The sequence below is a fragment of the Manis javanica genome, chromosome 17, assembly GCF_040802235.1.
Source record: "Manis javanica isolate MJ-LG chromosome 17, MJ_LKY, whole genome shotgun sequence".
NCBI classification, from domain to species: domain Eukaryota; kingdom Metazoa; phylum Chordata; class Mammalia; order Pholidota; family Manidae; genus Manis; species Manis javanica.
In genome coordinates, this window is record NC_133172.1 from 52,286,961 (window position 1) to 52,300,085 (window position 13,125).

Sequence of the window (13,125 nt, forward strand, 5' to 3'; positions counted from 1 at the left end):
GACATGGCTTCTCCCAATGGAGGAATTTCAGCCCTACTCAGGGATAGGAAGCCCTACTCCTTCCTGGAAGTTTACCAATTCCATTCTGGGAAGGATGACTTTCTCTCCACATACTGCAATATGTTGGTTCAACCTCAGGATACATATACACATTTGGGGACCTTGGGCTAATCCCAGGCTCCAGAGTCTGACAATGAAGATGTCATTCCCCCTAGGAAGAAGTTCCAGGCCTTAGATTTTCTCTTCCATTTTTTTTTAAACCTTCAGAATGAGATATAGGAACCTTTAAAAAATTACCTTTTGGGTCTTTTTCTTTTTTGATGTTTTTAAGGGACTTACCAAGAAATTAATCTCTTCAGAAAAGGAGGCTGCATTCATAACTCCTTACTTCCTCCACCTTGTCCTGAGGGATTACAAAACATCCTACAAGATTCTTTCATACTCATTCTCATCACAGTTTATTATTTTCAGAGACTCAGCACAAGCTTTTAAGGATTTCAGCTCCCCATTTCTCCATGAAGGTCATGGCCATTGTCTGAATAGCAGCTGGCCCTAATTCTAGATTTGCTCTGTACAAAAACTCCTAGAATCCCCAGAGTAACCCCCACAAAGTGGTCAGCATGGATTTATTCCACAACGTTCAGGTACAGGGCAACATATTTCTCTAGATAGATAGTTTTAATTAGGCTTTGAGACTGCCACCCAGGTAGTAATAAATTTAATTTTAGTTATGTTTGGAGGGCCCTTCTCTTTCCCAGGCCCATACAAGAATCTGAAGACTTGTCTAGTACTTGGTAAACAGGAAGGGGACCTCTAGCCCTTAGTTTATAACAGTCATCACAGAGTTGCTCAGTGGCCAGGGTCACATGGTCCCTTTGAAGGTACATGGTTTCATCTTTTCTGTGCCAAGCATGGACAGGGGAATATTTCTCCCCATTGTAAAGGCCATGGCTCTTAGCTTTTAATCTCCTCAGCATTCAGTTAGCACCTCGTGGAGGTGCTGCACCTCAGAATGAGACATGTTTTCCCCACTGGCTCTCATCCATCAGCCGGACTGTACTTGATGCCTGAAGATAATGGACGTTTGTGGCTACCAGCCCATTTGTAAAATGGGTTAAAGCCATGGTTTTACAGGGAGAGAAGCCTGGTGTGTTGTTACGCTCTCTGATGAGAGGTCTCCTCACCTGTAAAACAGAACCACCGCTGAGTGTAGGAGAGCATGAGTGTCAGCAGAACAAGAGAGCCAGGCAACAGACTGAGGTGCATAGAGGCCCTTGCGGGGGTCATCCCGGCTCACAGTGTTGTTGCACTTTCTCTTCTTGGAGTCCTAGCTACAGCTCCCGTTCTCCGTCAGAGGGCAAAGAGGAAGACATCAGTCCCCACCTCTGACCTTTGCCTTGCATGGCTGTTAGTGATTCAGGAGTCCCAGTGTGTGGGAGAAGAATAGCATTTGGGAGTTTTTGTTTTGTTGTCTTTTGTTTCTGGTGTAAGTGTTGAGTTAATCATATTCCTCAATTCATGGAGTGTTATCCTCATGCCCCACTCCTATTAGCCCCCTAAATAAATGTTATGTTTATGATTGCCACTATTTGTTTCATCAACCCTTCAATCTCTTGCATTAAATTCACCCACATTTTTTTTGTATTATCGCTAGCACATTGATGAACATCTTTGTCTATATCCATGATTGTTTCTTTAGGACTTATTTCTACAGATAGGTATCATAAATTCCACTTTTAGGAACAAATGGTTTGCTTTCCTTCTGTGGACCGAGCTCTCTTCAATTGGCCCTGCTCTGCCCAGCGGTACAGAATTGCTGCTCTGGTTACCTTGGACACTGCTTCCCAACTGGCACGGAATGCTTTCTTCCTTGGGACTAGAACACAATGAACCCATTTTTTTTTTTACATCTTTATGCTGTGCACCCAAAAGACCCTGAATGCTAAGTTGATAAAAAGAATTATTTGACATTGCTGAGTATTTGGTTTGCTTGAAGTCATTTAGAAAACAGTTGGGGCTGAGACAGGACTTCAGTGACCCTAAGTTCTCACTGCGTACTTGCATTGCTAAATAATTTGTCTGTCACCATTGTAACACCAGTAAAAGGCAGAGAAAATGGTCCTATGTTGTGGAAGGAGATAAAATTGAGTCTTTAAAGTTCAGGGGAAATAACTGATACTAGGAACAATGTGAACGCAGCTTTGGTGAGGACAATGAGTAGAGGGTTAGGGAAGGCTATTTTTTGACTTGTTATGATGGATACTAAGAGCTGGAGAGAGAAAAAGGAGGTTTCTCTAGATACAGTTTGAGCACTTTATAAGCTTGACAAGCTTAGTAATCCTAAGGTTGACACAGGGAGAAAACTGGTATTTATCGAAAACCTGCTTAGTCTCAGGAACTGCCCCAGGTCCTTAATCACATTTAATCCTCAACACATCTTTAAGATGAGAGGACCTCCTAGTGTCTCCACTTTCTCGGTGAAGGCAGTGAAGCTCAGAGGACTTAGGTAACTCCCGAAGTCACAGAGCCAGTGAATGGTTGGAAGAGTCAGGACCCAAACCTTGTCCTTGCTCACTCCAGATTCTGTTCTCTAGGTAACTAACAGCTAAGAAAGAATGAAAGTTAAGTGAGTTGAAAAGAAACTAAATTGTCCTTAAAAATGGCAGAGGCAGGGTAGATGTTAAATATCTTAAAAACTGTCTGGAAAATACAATTACCTAAAAGAAAATATTTGTCTAAATATGTATAAGGGCTGAGGACTAAGCAAGTGGTCACTGAGTAGGACAGGAAGCCCAGTCTTCTTGAAGAAAGAGACTAAAGATGAGCAAGCTGACACTCTTGAGAGGTTACAATACAAGGTCACTCAGCTGACATGTTATAGACTTGGGACAAGGAGGGGCCACTCCCAGGTGATGCGTGAGATCATTTCCGAGAGGACAGACAAGAGAGGAGCCCTTTACAGTGTCTTTCATGGAATACCAGAATGAATCTCATATTTCCTATATTTTCTTTAGGGTCTGTGATGGTCTGATTAAAGAGGAAAAGAATGAGAAGGACGAGTTACTTGAAGAGTGCGTCATTGATCCCTCCCTCCGAGAACGTCTTTCCATTCTCTCCCGCACCTTTGAGAATCAGAGAAATCTGGTTCAGACAGACAGCATGCTCTTCTTGGATACCATTTTCACTATTGAGCCCCTGGTGAGCACATAAATAAAACCTGATCATACAGTGGGAATACAAGTGGGAATGCGTGGCTTATTTTGATCAGAGTACTTACTCTGAGACAGAGAGTGAGAGCATAAAGAATCTATCTGAAGAGCTTTATCATCATTGTACAGCAATGAATGAAGTTTAATGGTAAGGGTGCTCATAGGTCACATTTAAAAGTCATACTTTCCATGTACCAACCACTGTGTTAGACACTTCGTATCATTACCCAATTTACCTTTTTTGTGTATATGTTATCTTACAACAACCTTATAAACTAGAATCAGTTCCCCATTCTACAGCTGAGAAACTTAAGACTTGGAAAAATCCGACAAACTTGCTCAAGGTCAAACAGTGTCAGTAGTGAGAAATTTATCCCTGATTAGCCTGACTCTCAACCTCTGCCCTATTGGCATTTGGGGCTGGATAATTCTATGTTCCGTACATTGTAGGATGTTTAGTAGCATACCTGAGCTTTACCCACCAGGTGCTGATTGGGACAACCAAAACTGTCTCTGCACATTGCCAGTAGCCCCTGGGGAGCAGATTTGCTGGGGTTGAGAACTGCTTTGTCCTTAGTTCACTTACTGACTGCATGTTCTGTGTAAGGCACTGTGTGTGTACGAGGTGTTGATGAACAAAATAGACATAGTCCTTGACTTCACTGTCTGTCTAGTGAGAGCTGAGCCAGACTTAGAACAGTCTGTCTGATTCCATAGACCAAACTCTTGATCACTCTGCCCTATTGCCTCAGAAGTGAAAGTAGCTAGCATCTTCTCTGTTTACTATGTGCTAGGCACTGTACATTCCCTACACTCAGCAAGTGTAGAGTGAAATGCTGGAAAAGACAGCAACAGGAGTTGAGAAAGATGCTGGGTTGTTCTTTTCAAATGAGTTGGAGAGAAGACACAGGTACAAGGGTGCATTAGAATATAAGGTCACTTCTGGCAAATACCACTGACTTGTGTAGACATATTGTCCTTATGTCTGCACTTCAAAATTGTTATTAAGGATACAGCATTGAAAGGGGATTCCGCAGCTAAGTAAGTTTCAGAAACACAGAGTTCAATATTGTTTGAAAGGTTTCTTTGCTGTAAGACTTCGAAAAGTCTTTGATATGATAAACATGCATTGTAAATCTCCAAGGGGGAGTCTTCCCCTTGGAAACGTCCTTTGAAGCATTCTTTTGTGAATGCTGCTGTGTGGATCACTGGTGAAGATAGTCGGTACATTAGTTCCGAAGCTAAGGTGATTATCAGAGCCTAAGAAACTAGACAAGGCTTCTTGAGACCTGAGACTGGAGCTCGGTCTTGCAGGATGACACTTGTGAAAAAGAAAATTGGGAATGTGAATGGCATGGCTCATTCAAGGCTCCGTGAGTGGATCATCTTGTTTGAAGTAAAGAGTTCACGGAGGGGAGGAGCCAAGATGGCAGCATGAGTAGGGCAGCAGAAATCTCCTCCCAAAACCGTATGTATTTTTGAAAATACAACAAATACAACTATGCCTAACAGAGAGACCAGAAGACATGGTACAACAGCCAGGCTACATCTGCATCTGCAAGAACTCAGCATCTCATGAAGGGGGTAAGATACAAAGCCACGACCTGGTGGGACCTGAGTGCTCCCCCAACTCCAGCTCACCGGCAGGAGAAAAGGAGTTGGAGTAGGGAGGGAGTGGAAGTACAGGACTGCTAAATATCCAGCCCTAGTAATCTGCACCAGGAGCGCAGGCACACATTGCATGGTGTACTGGATATTAGAGAAACGGAAAAGTAAAATCTGCGAGCAGGTCCCCACAGCTGGCTCCCCCAGGACAAAATAAAAGTGGGTGCTTTTTGAAAGTCTTAAAGGGACAGGGGCTCCATAGCTGGACGGAATCGTCCCGGCACAATCAGCCCAGCAGGCTGAGAATCCTGAGGAACTTCAGGTGCCCCAACCCCCTGGGAGGCAATGCAGCTCTGAAGCCCCTCACGGCAATAAGCAGCCTGCCAGTTGTTCCCCCATGCCAGCGCTGCCCCACCACAGCGGCCAAGCAACTGGAGAGTGGCCCTGCCCACAGCAGCTGCCCAGAGTCTCCTCCCCATGTGCAGCCATCTGAGCCAGACCCAGTGGTGGCCACTGGCGCCCAGCTACCTGGTGCAGACAGAGGAAGCTGGGGCAAGGCGCAAAGGGGCACCATTCTCACAGGAGAGCACACGTAGCATGCCTGCCACTCCCCACAGGGCTCTAGGCTACCCTGAGGGCTGCCCCACCCACAGCAACTCAGGGAATTAACCCAGAGGCTGCTCCCAGTGTGGGGGTAACCCACTCAGGCAGCAGAGAAGGGCAAGGTGACCAGCAAGCAGGAAGGGGCTTTGTTCTCCCATCTGACACATGTACCACCTGCCTACAACTACCTCTATTACCATGAAAAGGCAGAAGAATTTGGTCCAGTCCAGAATCACCCAGACAACCCCTGAGAGAGGGCCTGGGGAGATAGATATAACCAATATTCCTGAAAAAGAATTCAAAATACAGGTCATAACCATGCTGATGGACCTTCAGAGAAATATGCAAGAGCTAAGGGATGAATTCAGGAGGGAAATTACAGAAATTAAACAATCTGTGTAAGGACTTAGGAGCAGACTAGATAAGGTGCAAAAGACTGTTAATGGAATAGAAATAAGAGAACAGGAATATAGAGAAGCTGAGGCAGAGAGAGATAAAAGGATCTCCAGGAATGAAAGAATATTAAGAAAACTGTGTGACCAATCAAAATGGAACAATATCCACATTATAGGGGTACCACAAGAAGAAGAAAGAGAAAAAGGGATAGAAAGTGTCCTTGAAGAAATAATTGCTGAAAACTTCCCCAAACTAGGGGAGGAAATAGCCTCTCAGACTACAGAAGCACACAGAACTCCCAAAACAAGGGACCCAAGGAGGAAACACCAAGACACACAATAATTAAAATGGCAAAGATCAAGGACAAGGATAGGGTATTAAAGGCAGCCAGAGAGAGAAAAAGGTCACCTACAAAGGAAAACATCAGGTTATGATCAGACTTCTCAACAGAAACCTTATAGGCCAAAAGAGAATGGCATGATATATTTACTTAAATGAAACAGAAGGGCTTTGAACCAAGAATACTGTATCCAGCATGATTATAATTTAAATATGAAGGAGGGATTAAACAATTCCCAGACAAGCAAAAGTTGAGGGAATTTGTCTCCCACAAACCACCTCTACAGGGTATTTTAGAGGGACTGCTCTACATGGGAGCACTCCTAAGACTAAACAGATGTCACCAGAGAAAATAAAATCACAGCAAAGAAAGCAGAACAATTAAATACTAACTAATAAAATCAACTACTCACAAAAGCAGTCAAAGGAAACACAAAAGAGCACACACACATAAAAAAGCACCTAACATACAAAGAATGAAGGAGGAATAAGAAGGGAGAGAAATAAAGAATCATCAGACTATGTTTATAATAGTTCAATAAGTGAGTTAAGTTAGACAGTAAGATAGTAAATAAGCTAACCTTGAACCTTTGGTAAACATGAACCTAAAGCCTGCAATGGCAATAAGTACATACCTTTCAATAATCACCCCAAATGTAAATGGACTGAATGCACCAATCAAAAGACACAGAGTAATAGAATGGATAAAAAAGCAAGATCCATCTATATTGCTGCTTATAAGAGACTCACCTCAAACCCAAAGACATACACAGACTAAAAGTGAAAGGATGGAAAAAGAGATTTCATGCAAACAATAGGGAGAAAAAAGCAGGTGGTGTAGTACTTGTATCTTACAAAATAGATTTCAAAACAAAGAAAGTAACAAGAGATAAAGAAGGACATTACATAATGATAAAGGGCTCAGTCCAACAAGAGGATATAACCATTATAAATATATATGCACCCAATATAGGAACACTGATATATGTGAAACAAATACTAATAGAATTAAAGGAGAAAATAGACTGCAATGCATTCATTCTAGGAGACTTCAACACACCACTCACTCCAAAGGACAGATCCACCAGACAGAAAATAAGGGCACAGAGGCAATGAACATCACCTTGGAACAGATGGACCTAACAGACATCTACAGAACTCTAAACCCAAAAGCAGCAGGATACACATTCTTCTCAAGTGCACAAGGAACATTTTCTAGAATAGACCACATACTAGGCCACAAAAAAGCCTCAGTAAATTCAAAAAGATTAAAATTCTACCAACCAACTTCTCAGACCACAAAGGTATAAAACTAGAAATAAATTGTACAAAGAAAACAAAAAGGCTCACAAACATATGGAGGCTTAACAACATGCTCCTAAATAATCACTGGATCAATGACCAAATTAAAATAGAGATCAAGCAATATATGGAGACAAATGACAATAGCACAAAGCCCCAACTTCTGTGGGATGCAGTGAAGACAGTTCTAAGTGGAAAGTATATAGCAATCCAGGCCTGTTTAAAGAAGGAAGAACAATCCCAAATGAATAGTCTAAAGTCACAATTATTGAGATTGGAAAAAGAAGAACAAATGAGATCCAAAGTCAGCAGAAGGAGGAACATAAAAAGATCAGAGAAGAAATAAATAAAATTGAGAAAAATAAAACAATAGAAAAAATCAGTGAAACCAAGAGCTGGCTTTTTGAGAAAATAAACAAAATAGATAAACTCCTAGCCAGACTTATTAAGAGAAAAAAGAGAATCTACACATATCAACAGAATCAGAAATGAGAAAGGAAAAATCATGATGGACCCCACAGAAATACAAATAATTATTAGAGAATACTATGAAAATGTATATGCTAACAAGCTGGAAAACCTAGAAGAAATGGACAACTTCCTAGAAAAATACAACCTTCTAAGACTGACCAAGAAAGAAACAGAAAATCTAAACAGATCAATTACCAGCAACAAATTGAAGTGGTAATCAAAAAACTATGCAAGAGAAAACCCCCCGGGCCAGATGGATTTACCATGGAATTTTTTTTTGGGGGGGTGGGGGGAATGGAATATATATATATATATTTTCCTTCTTTTTTTAAAAAATTTTTTTTAAATTTTATTTTTATTTTGTTATCATTAATCTACAATTACATGAATAACATTATGTTTACTAGGCTCTCCCTTACCCCAAGTCCCCCCCACAAACCCCATTACAGTCACTGTACATCAGCATCATAAGATGTTGTAGAATCACTACTTGTCTCCTCTGTGTTGCACAGCCCTCCCCTCCCCCCCACCACATTATACATGCTAATCATAATACCCCCTTTCTTCTTCCCTGCCCTTATCCCTCCCTTCCCACCCATTCTCCCCAGTCTCTTTTCCTTTGGTAACTGTTAGTCCATTCTTGGGTTCTGTGATTCTGCTGCTGTTTTGTTCCTTCAGTTTTTCCTTTGTTCTTATACTCCACAGATGAGTGAAATCATTTGGTATTTCTCTTTCTCTGCTTGGCTTATTTCACTGAGCATAATACCCTCTAGCTCCATCCATGTTGTTGCAAATTGTAGGATTTGTTTTCTTCTTATGGCTGAATAATTTTCCATTGTGTATATGTACCACATTTTCTTGATCCATTCATCTACTGATGGACAGTTAGGTTGCTTCCATTTCTTGGCTATTGTGAATAGTGCTTCAATAAACATAGGGGTGCATCTGTCTTTTTCAAACTGGAGTGCTGCATTCTTAGGGTAAATTCCTAGAAGTGGAATTCCTGGATCAAATGGTATTTCTATTTTGAGTATTTTGAGGAACCTCCATACTGCTTTCCACAATGGTTGAACTAATTTACATTTCCACCAGCAGTGTAGGAGGGTTCCCCTTTCTCCACAACCTTGCCAATATTTGTTGTTGTTTGTCTTTTGGATGGTGGCCATCCTTACTGGTGTGAGGTGATATCTCATTGTGGTCTTAATTTGCATTTCTCTGATGACTAGCGATGTGGAGCATCTTTTCATGTGTCTGTTGGCCATCTGAATTTCTTCTTTGGAGAACTGTCTGTTCAGCTCCTATACCCATTTTTTAATTGTATTATTTTCTTTTTGTTTGTTGAGGTGCATGAGCTCTTTATATATTTTGGATGTCAACCCTTTATCAGATCTGTCATTTACGAATATATTCTCCCATACTGCAGGGTACCTTTTTGTTCTATTGATGGTGTCCTTTGTTGTACAGAAGGTTTTCAGCTTGATATAGTCCCACTTGTTCATTTTTGCTTTTGTTTTCCTTGCCCAGGGAGATATGTTCATGAAGAAGTGACTAATGTTTATGTCCAAGAGATTTTTGCCTATGTTTTTTTCTAAGAATTTTATGGTTTCAGGACTTACATTCAGGTCTTTGATCCATTTTGAATTTACTTTTGTGTATGGGGTTAGACAGTGATCCAGTTTCATTCTCTTACATGTAGCTGTCCAGTTTTGCCAGCACCATCTGTTGAAGAGACTGTCATTTCCCCATTGTATGTCCATGGCTCCTTTATCGAATATTAATTGACCATATATGTTTGGGTTAATGTTTGGAGTCTCTAATCTGTTGCACTGGTCTGTGGGTCTGTTTTTGTGCCAGTACCAAATTGTCTTGATTACTGTGGCTTTGTAGTAGATCTTGACGTTGGGGAGTGAGATGCCCCCCCCCACTTTATTCTTCTTTCTCAGGATTGCTTTGGCTATTCGGGGTCTTTGGTGTTTCCATATGAAATTTTGAACTATTTGTTTCAGTTCATTGAAGAATGTTGTTGGTAATTTGATAGGGATTGCATCAAATCTGTATATTGCTTTGGGCAAGATAGCCATTTTGACTGTATTAATTCTTCCTAGCCAAGAGCATGAGATGAGTTTCCATTTGTTAGTGTCCTCTTTAATTTCTCTTGAGAGTGTCTTATAGTTTTCAGGGTATAGGTCTTTCACTTCTTTGGTTAGATTTATTCCTAGGTATTTTATTCTTTTTGATGCAATTGTGAGTGGAATTGTTTTCCTGATTTCTCTTTCTATTGGTTCACTGTTAGTGTATAGGAAAGCCACAGATTTCTGTGTGTTAATTTTGTATTCTGCTACTTTTCTGTATTCTGATATCAGTTCTAGTAGTTTGGGAGTGTAGTCTTTAGGGTGTTTTATGTACAATATCATGTCATCTGCAAATAGTGACAGTTTAACTTCTTCTTTACCAATCTGGATTCCTTGTATTTCTTTGTTTTGTCTGATTGCTGTGGCTAGGACCTCCAGTAATATGTTGAATAACAGTGGGGAGAGTGGGCATCCCTGTCTTATTCCCTCCCAATCTCAGAGGAAAAGCATTCAGCTTCTCACTGTTCAGTATGACGTTGGCTGTGAGTTTATCATATATGGCCTTTATTATGTTGAGGTACTTGCCTTCTATACCCATTGAGTTGAGAGTTTTTATCATGAATGGATGTTGAATTTTGTCAAAAGCTTTTTCAGCATCTATGGAGATGATCATGTGGTTTTTGTCTTTCTTTTTCTTTATATGGTGGATGATGTTGATGGATTTTCGAATGTTGTACCATCCTTGCATGCCTGGGATGAATCCCACTTGGTCGTGGTGTATGATCCTTTTGATGTATTTTTAAATTCGGTTTGCTAATATTTTATTGAGTATTTTTGCATCTACGTTCATCAGGGATATTGGTCTGTAATTTTCTTTTTTGGTGGGATCTTTGCCTGGTTTTGGTATTAGGGTGATGTTGGCTTCATAGAATGAGTTTGGGAGTATTCCCTCTTCTTCTATTTTTTGGAAAACTTTAAGGAGAATGGGTATTATATCTTCTTTGTATGTCTGATAAAATTCCGGGGTAAATCCATCTGGCCCAGGGATTTTGTTCTTGGGTAGTTTTTTGATTACTGCTTCAATTTCTTTGCTGGTAATTGGTTTGTTTAGATTTTGTGTTTCTTCCTTGGTCAGTCTTGGAAGGTTGTATTTTTCTAGGAAGTTGTCCATTTCTTCTAGGTTTTCCAGCTTCTTAGCATATAAGTTTTCATAGTAGTCTGTATTAATTCTTTGTATTTCTGTTGGGTCCATTGTGATGTTTCCATTCTCATTTCTGATTCTGTTGATGTGCGTTGATTCTCTTTTTCTCTTAGTAAGTCTGGCTAGAGACTTATCTATTTTGTTTATTTTCTCAAAGAACCAGCTCTTGGTTTCATTGATTTTTTTCTATTGTTTTATTCTTCTCAATTTTGTTTATTTCTTCTCTGATCTTTATTGTGTCCCTCCTTCTGCTGACTTTAGGCCTCATTTGTTCTTCTTTTTTCAATTTTGATAATTGTGATGTTAGACTATTCATTTAGGTTTGTTCTTCCTTCTTTAAATATGCCTGGATTGCTATATACTTTCCTCTTAAGACTGCTTTCACTGCATCCCACAGAAGTTGGGGCTTTGTGTTGTTGTTCTCTTTTATTTCCATAAATTGCTGGATCTCCATTTTAATTTTGTCATTGATCCATTGACTATTTAGAAGTGTGTTGTTAAGCCTCCATGTGTTTGTGAGCCTTTTTGCTTTCTTTGTACAATTTATTTCTAGTTTTATACCTTTGTGGTCTGAAAAGTTGGTTGGTAGAATTTCAATCTTTTTTAATTTACTGAGGCTTTTTTTGTGGCCTAATATGTGGTCTATTCTGGAGAATGTCCCATGTGCACTTGAGAAGAATGTGTATCCTGTTGCTTTTGGGTGTAGAGTTCTATAGATGTCTATTAGGTCCATCTGTTCTAGTGTGTTGTTCAGTGCCTCTGTGTCCTTACTTATTTTCTGTCTGGTGGATCTGTCCTTTGGAGGGAATGGTGTGTTGAAGTCTCCTAAAATGAATGCATTGCATTCTATTTCCTCCTTTAGATCTGTTAGTATTTGTTTCACATATGCTGGTGCTCCTGTGTTGGGTGCATATATATTTATTATGGTTATATCCTCTTGTTGGACTGAGCCCTTTATCATTATGTAATGTCCTTCTTTATCTCTTGTTACTTTCTTTGTTTTGAAGTCTATTTTGTCTGATACTAGTACTGCAACACCTGCTTTTTTCTCTGTATTGTTTGCATGAAATCTCTTTTTCCATCCCTTGACTTTTAGTCTGTGCATGTCTTTGGGTTTGAGGTGAGTCTCTTGGAGGCAGCATATAGATGGGTCTTGTTTTTTTTATCCATTCAGTGACTCTGTGTCTTTTGATTGGTGCATTCAGTCCATTTACATTTAGGGTGATTATCAATAGGTATGTACTTATTGCCATTTCAGGCTTTAGATTCGTGGTTACCAAAGGTTCCAGGTTACTTTCCTTACTATCTAAGAGTCTAACTTAACTCACTTAGTATGCTGTTACAAACATAATCTAAAGGTTCTTTACTATTTCTCCTCCTTTTTCTTCCTCCTTCATTCTTTATATATTAGGTATCAAATTCTGTATTTTTTGTCTATCCCTTCATTGACTTTGGGGATAGTCAATTTAACTTTGCATTTGCCTCACAATCAGCTGCTTCACCCTCCCCATCATGGTTTTACTACCTCTGGTGACAGCTATCCAACCCTAGGAACACTTCCATCTATAGCAGTCCCTCCAAAATAGACTGCAGAGATGGTTTGTGGGAGGTAAATTCTCTCAGCTTTTGCTTATCTGGAAATTGTTTAATCCCTCCTTCAAATTTAAATGATAATCTTGCCAGATAAAGTAATCTTGGTTCCAGGCCCTTCTGCTTCATGGCATTAAATACATCATGCCACTCCCTTCTGGCCTGTAAGGTTTCTGCTGAGAAGTCTAATGTTAGCCTCATGGGCTTTCCTTTGTGTGTGATCTTATTTCTGCCTCTGGCTGCTTTTAACAGTCTGTCCTTATCCTTGATCTTTCCCATTTTAATTACTATGTGTCTTGGTGTTGTCTTCCTTGGGTCCCTTGTGTTGGGAGATCTG

At 40.2% G+C, this 13,125-nt stretch overlaps 1 protein-coding gene across 1 annotated transcript in view; it reads left to right on the plus strand.

Moving 5' to 3' along the window:
- Positions 1-13,125, plus strand: part of HYDIN (HYDIN axonemal central pair apparatus protein) — a 361,576-nt gene that overhangs the window by 113,081 nt on the left and 235,370 nt on the right. Inside the window, exon 11 of the mRNA XM_073225416.1 lies at positions 3,015-3,198. Within this exon, the coding sequence (XP_073081517.1) occupies positions 3,015-3,198 (184 nt within the window). The remainder of the gene's footprint in view (positions 1-3,014; positions 3,199-13,125) is intronic.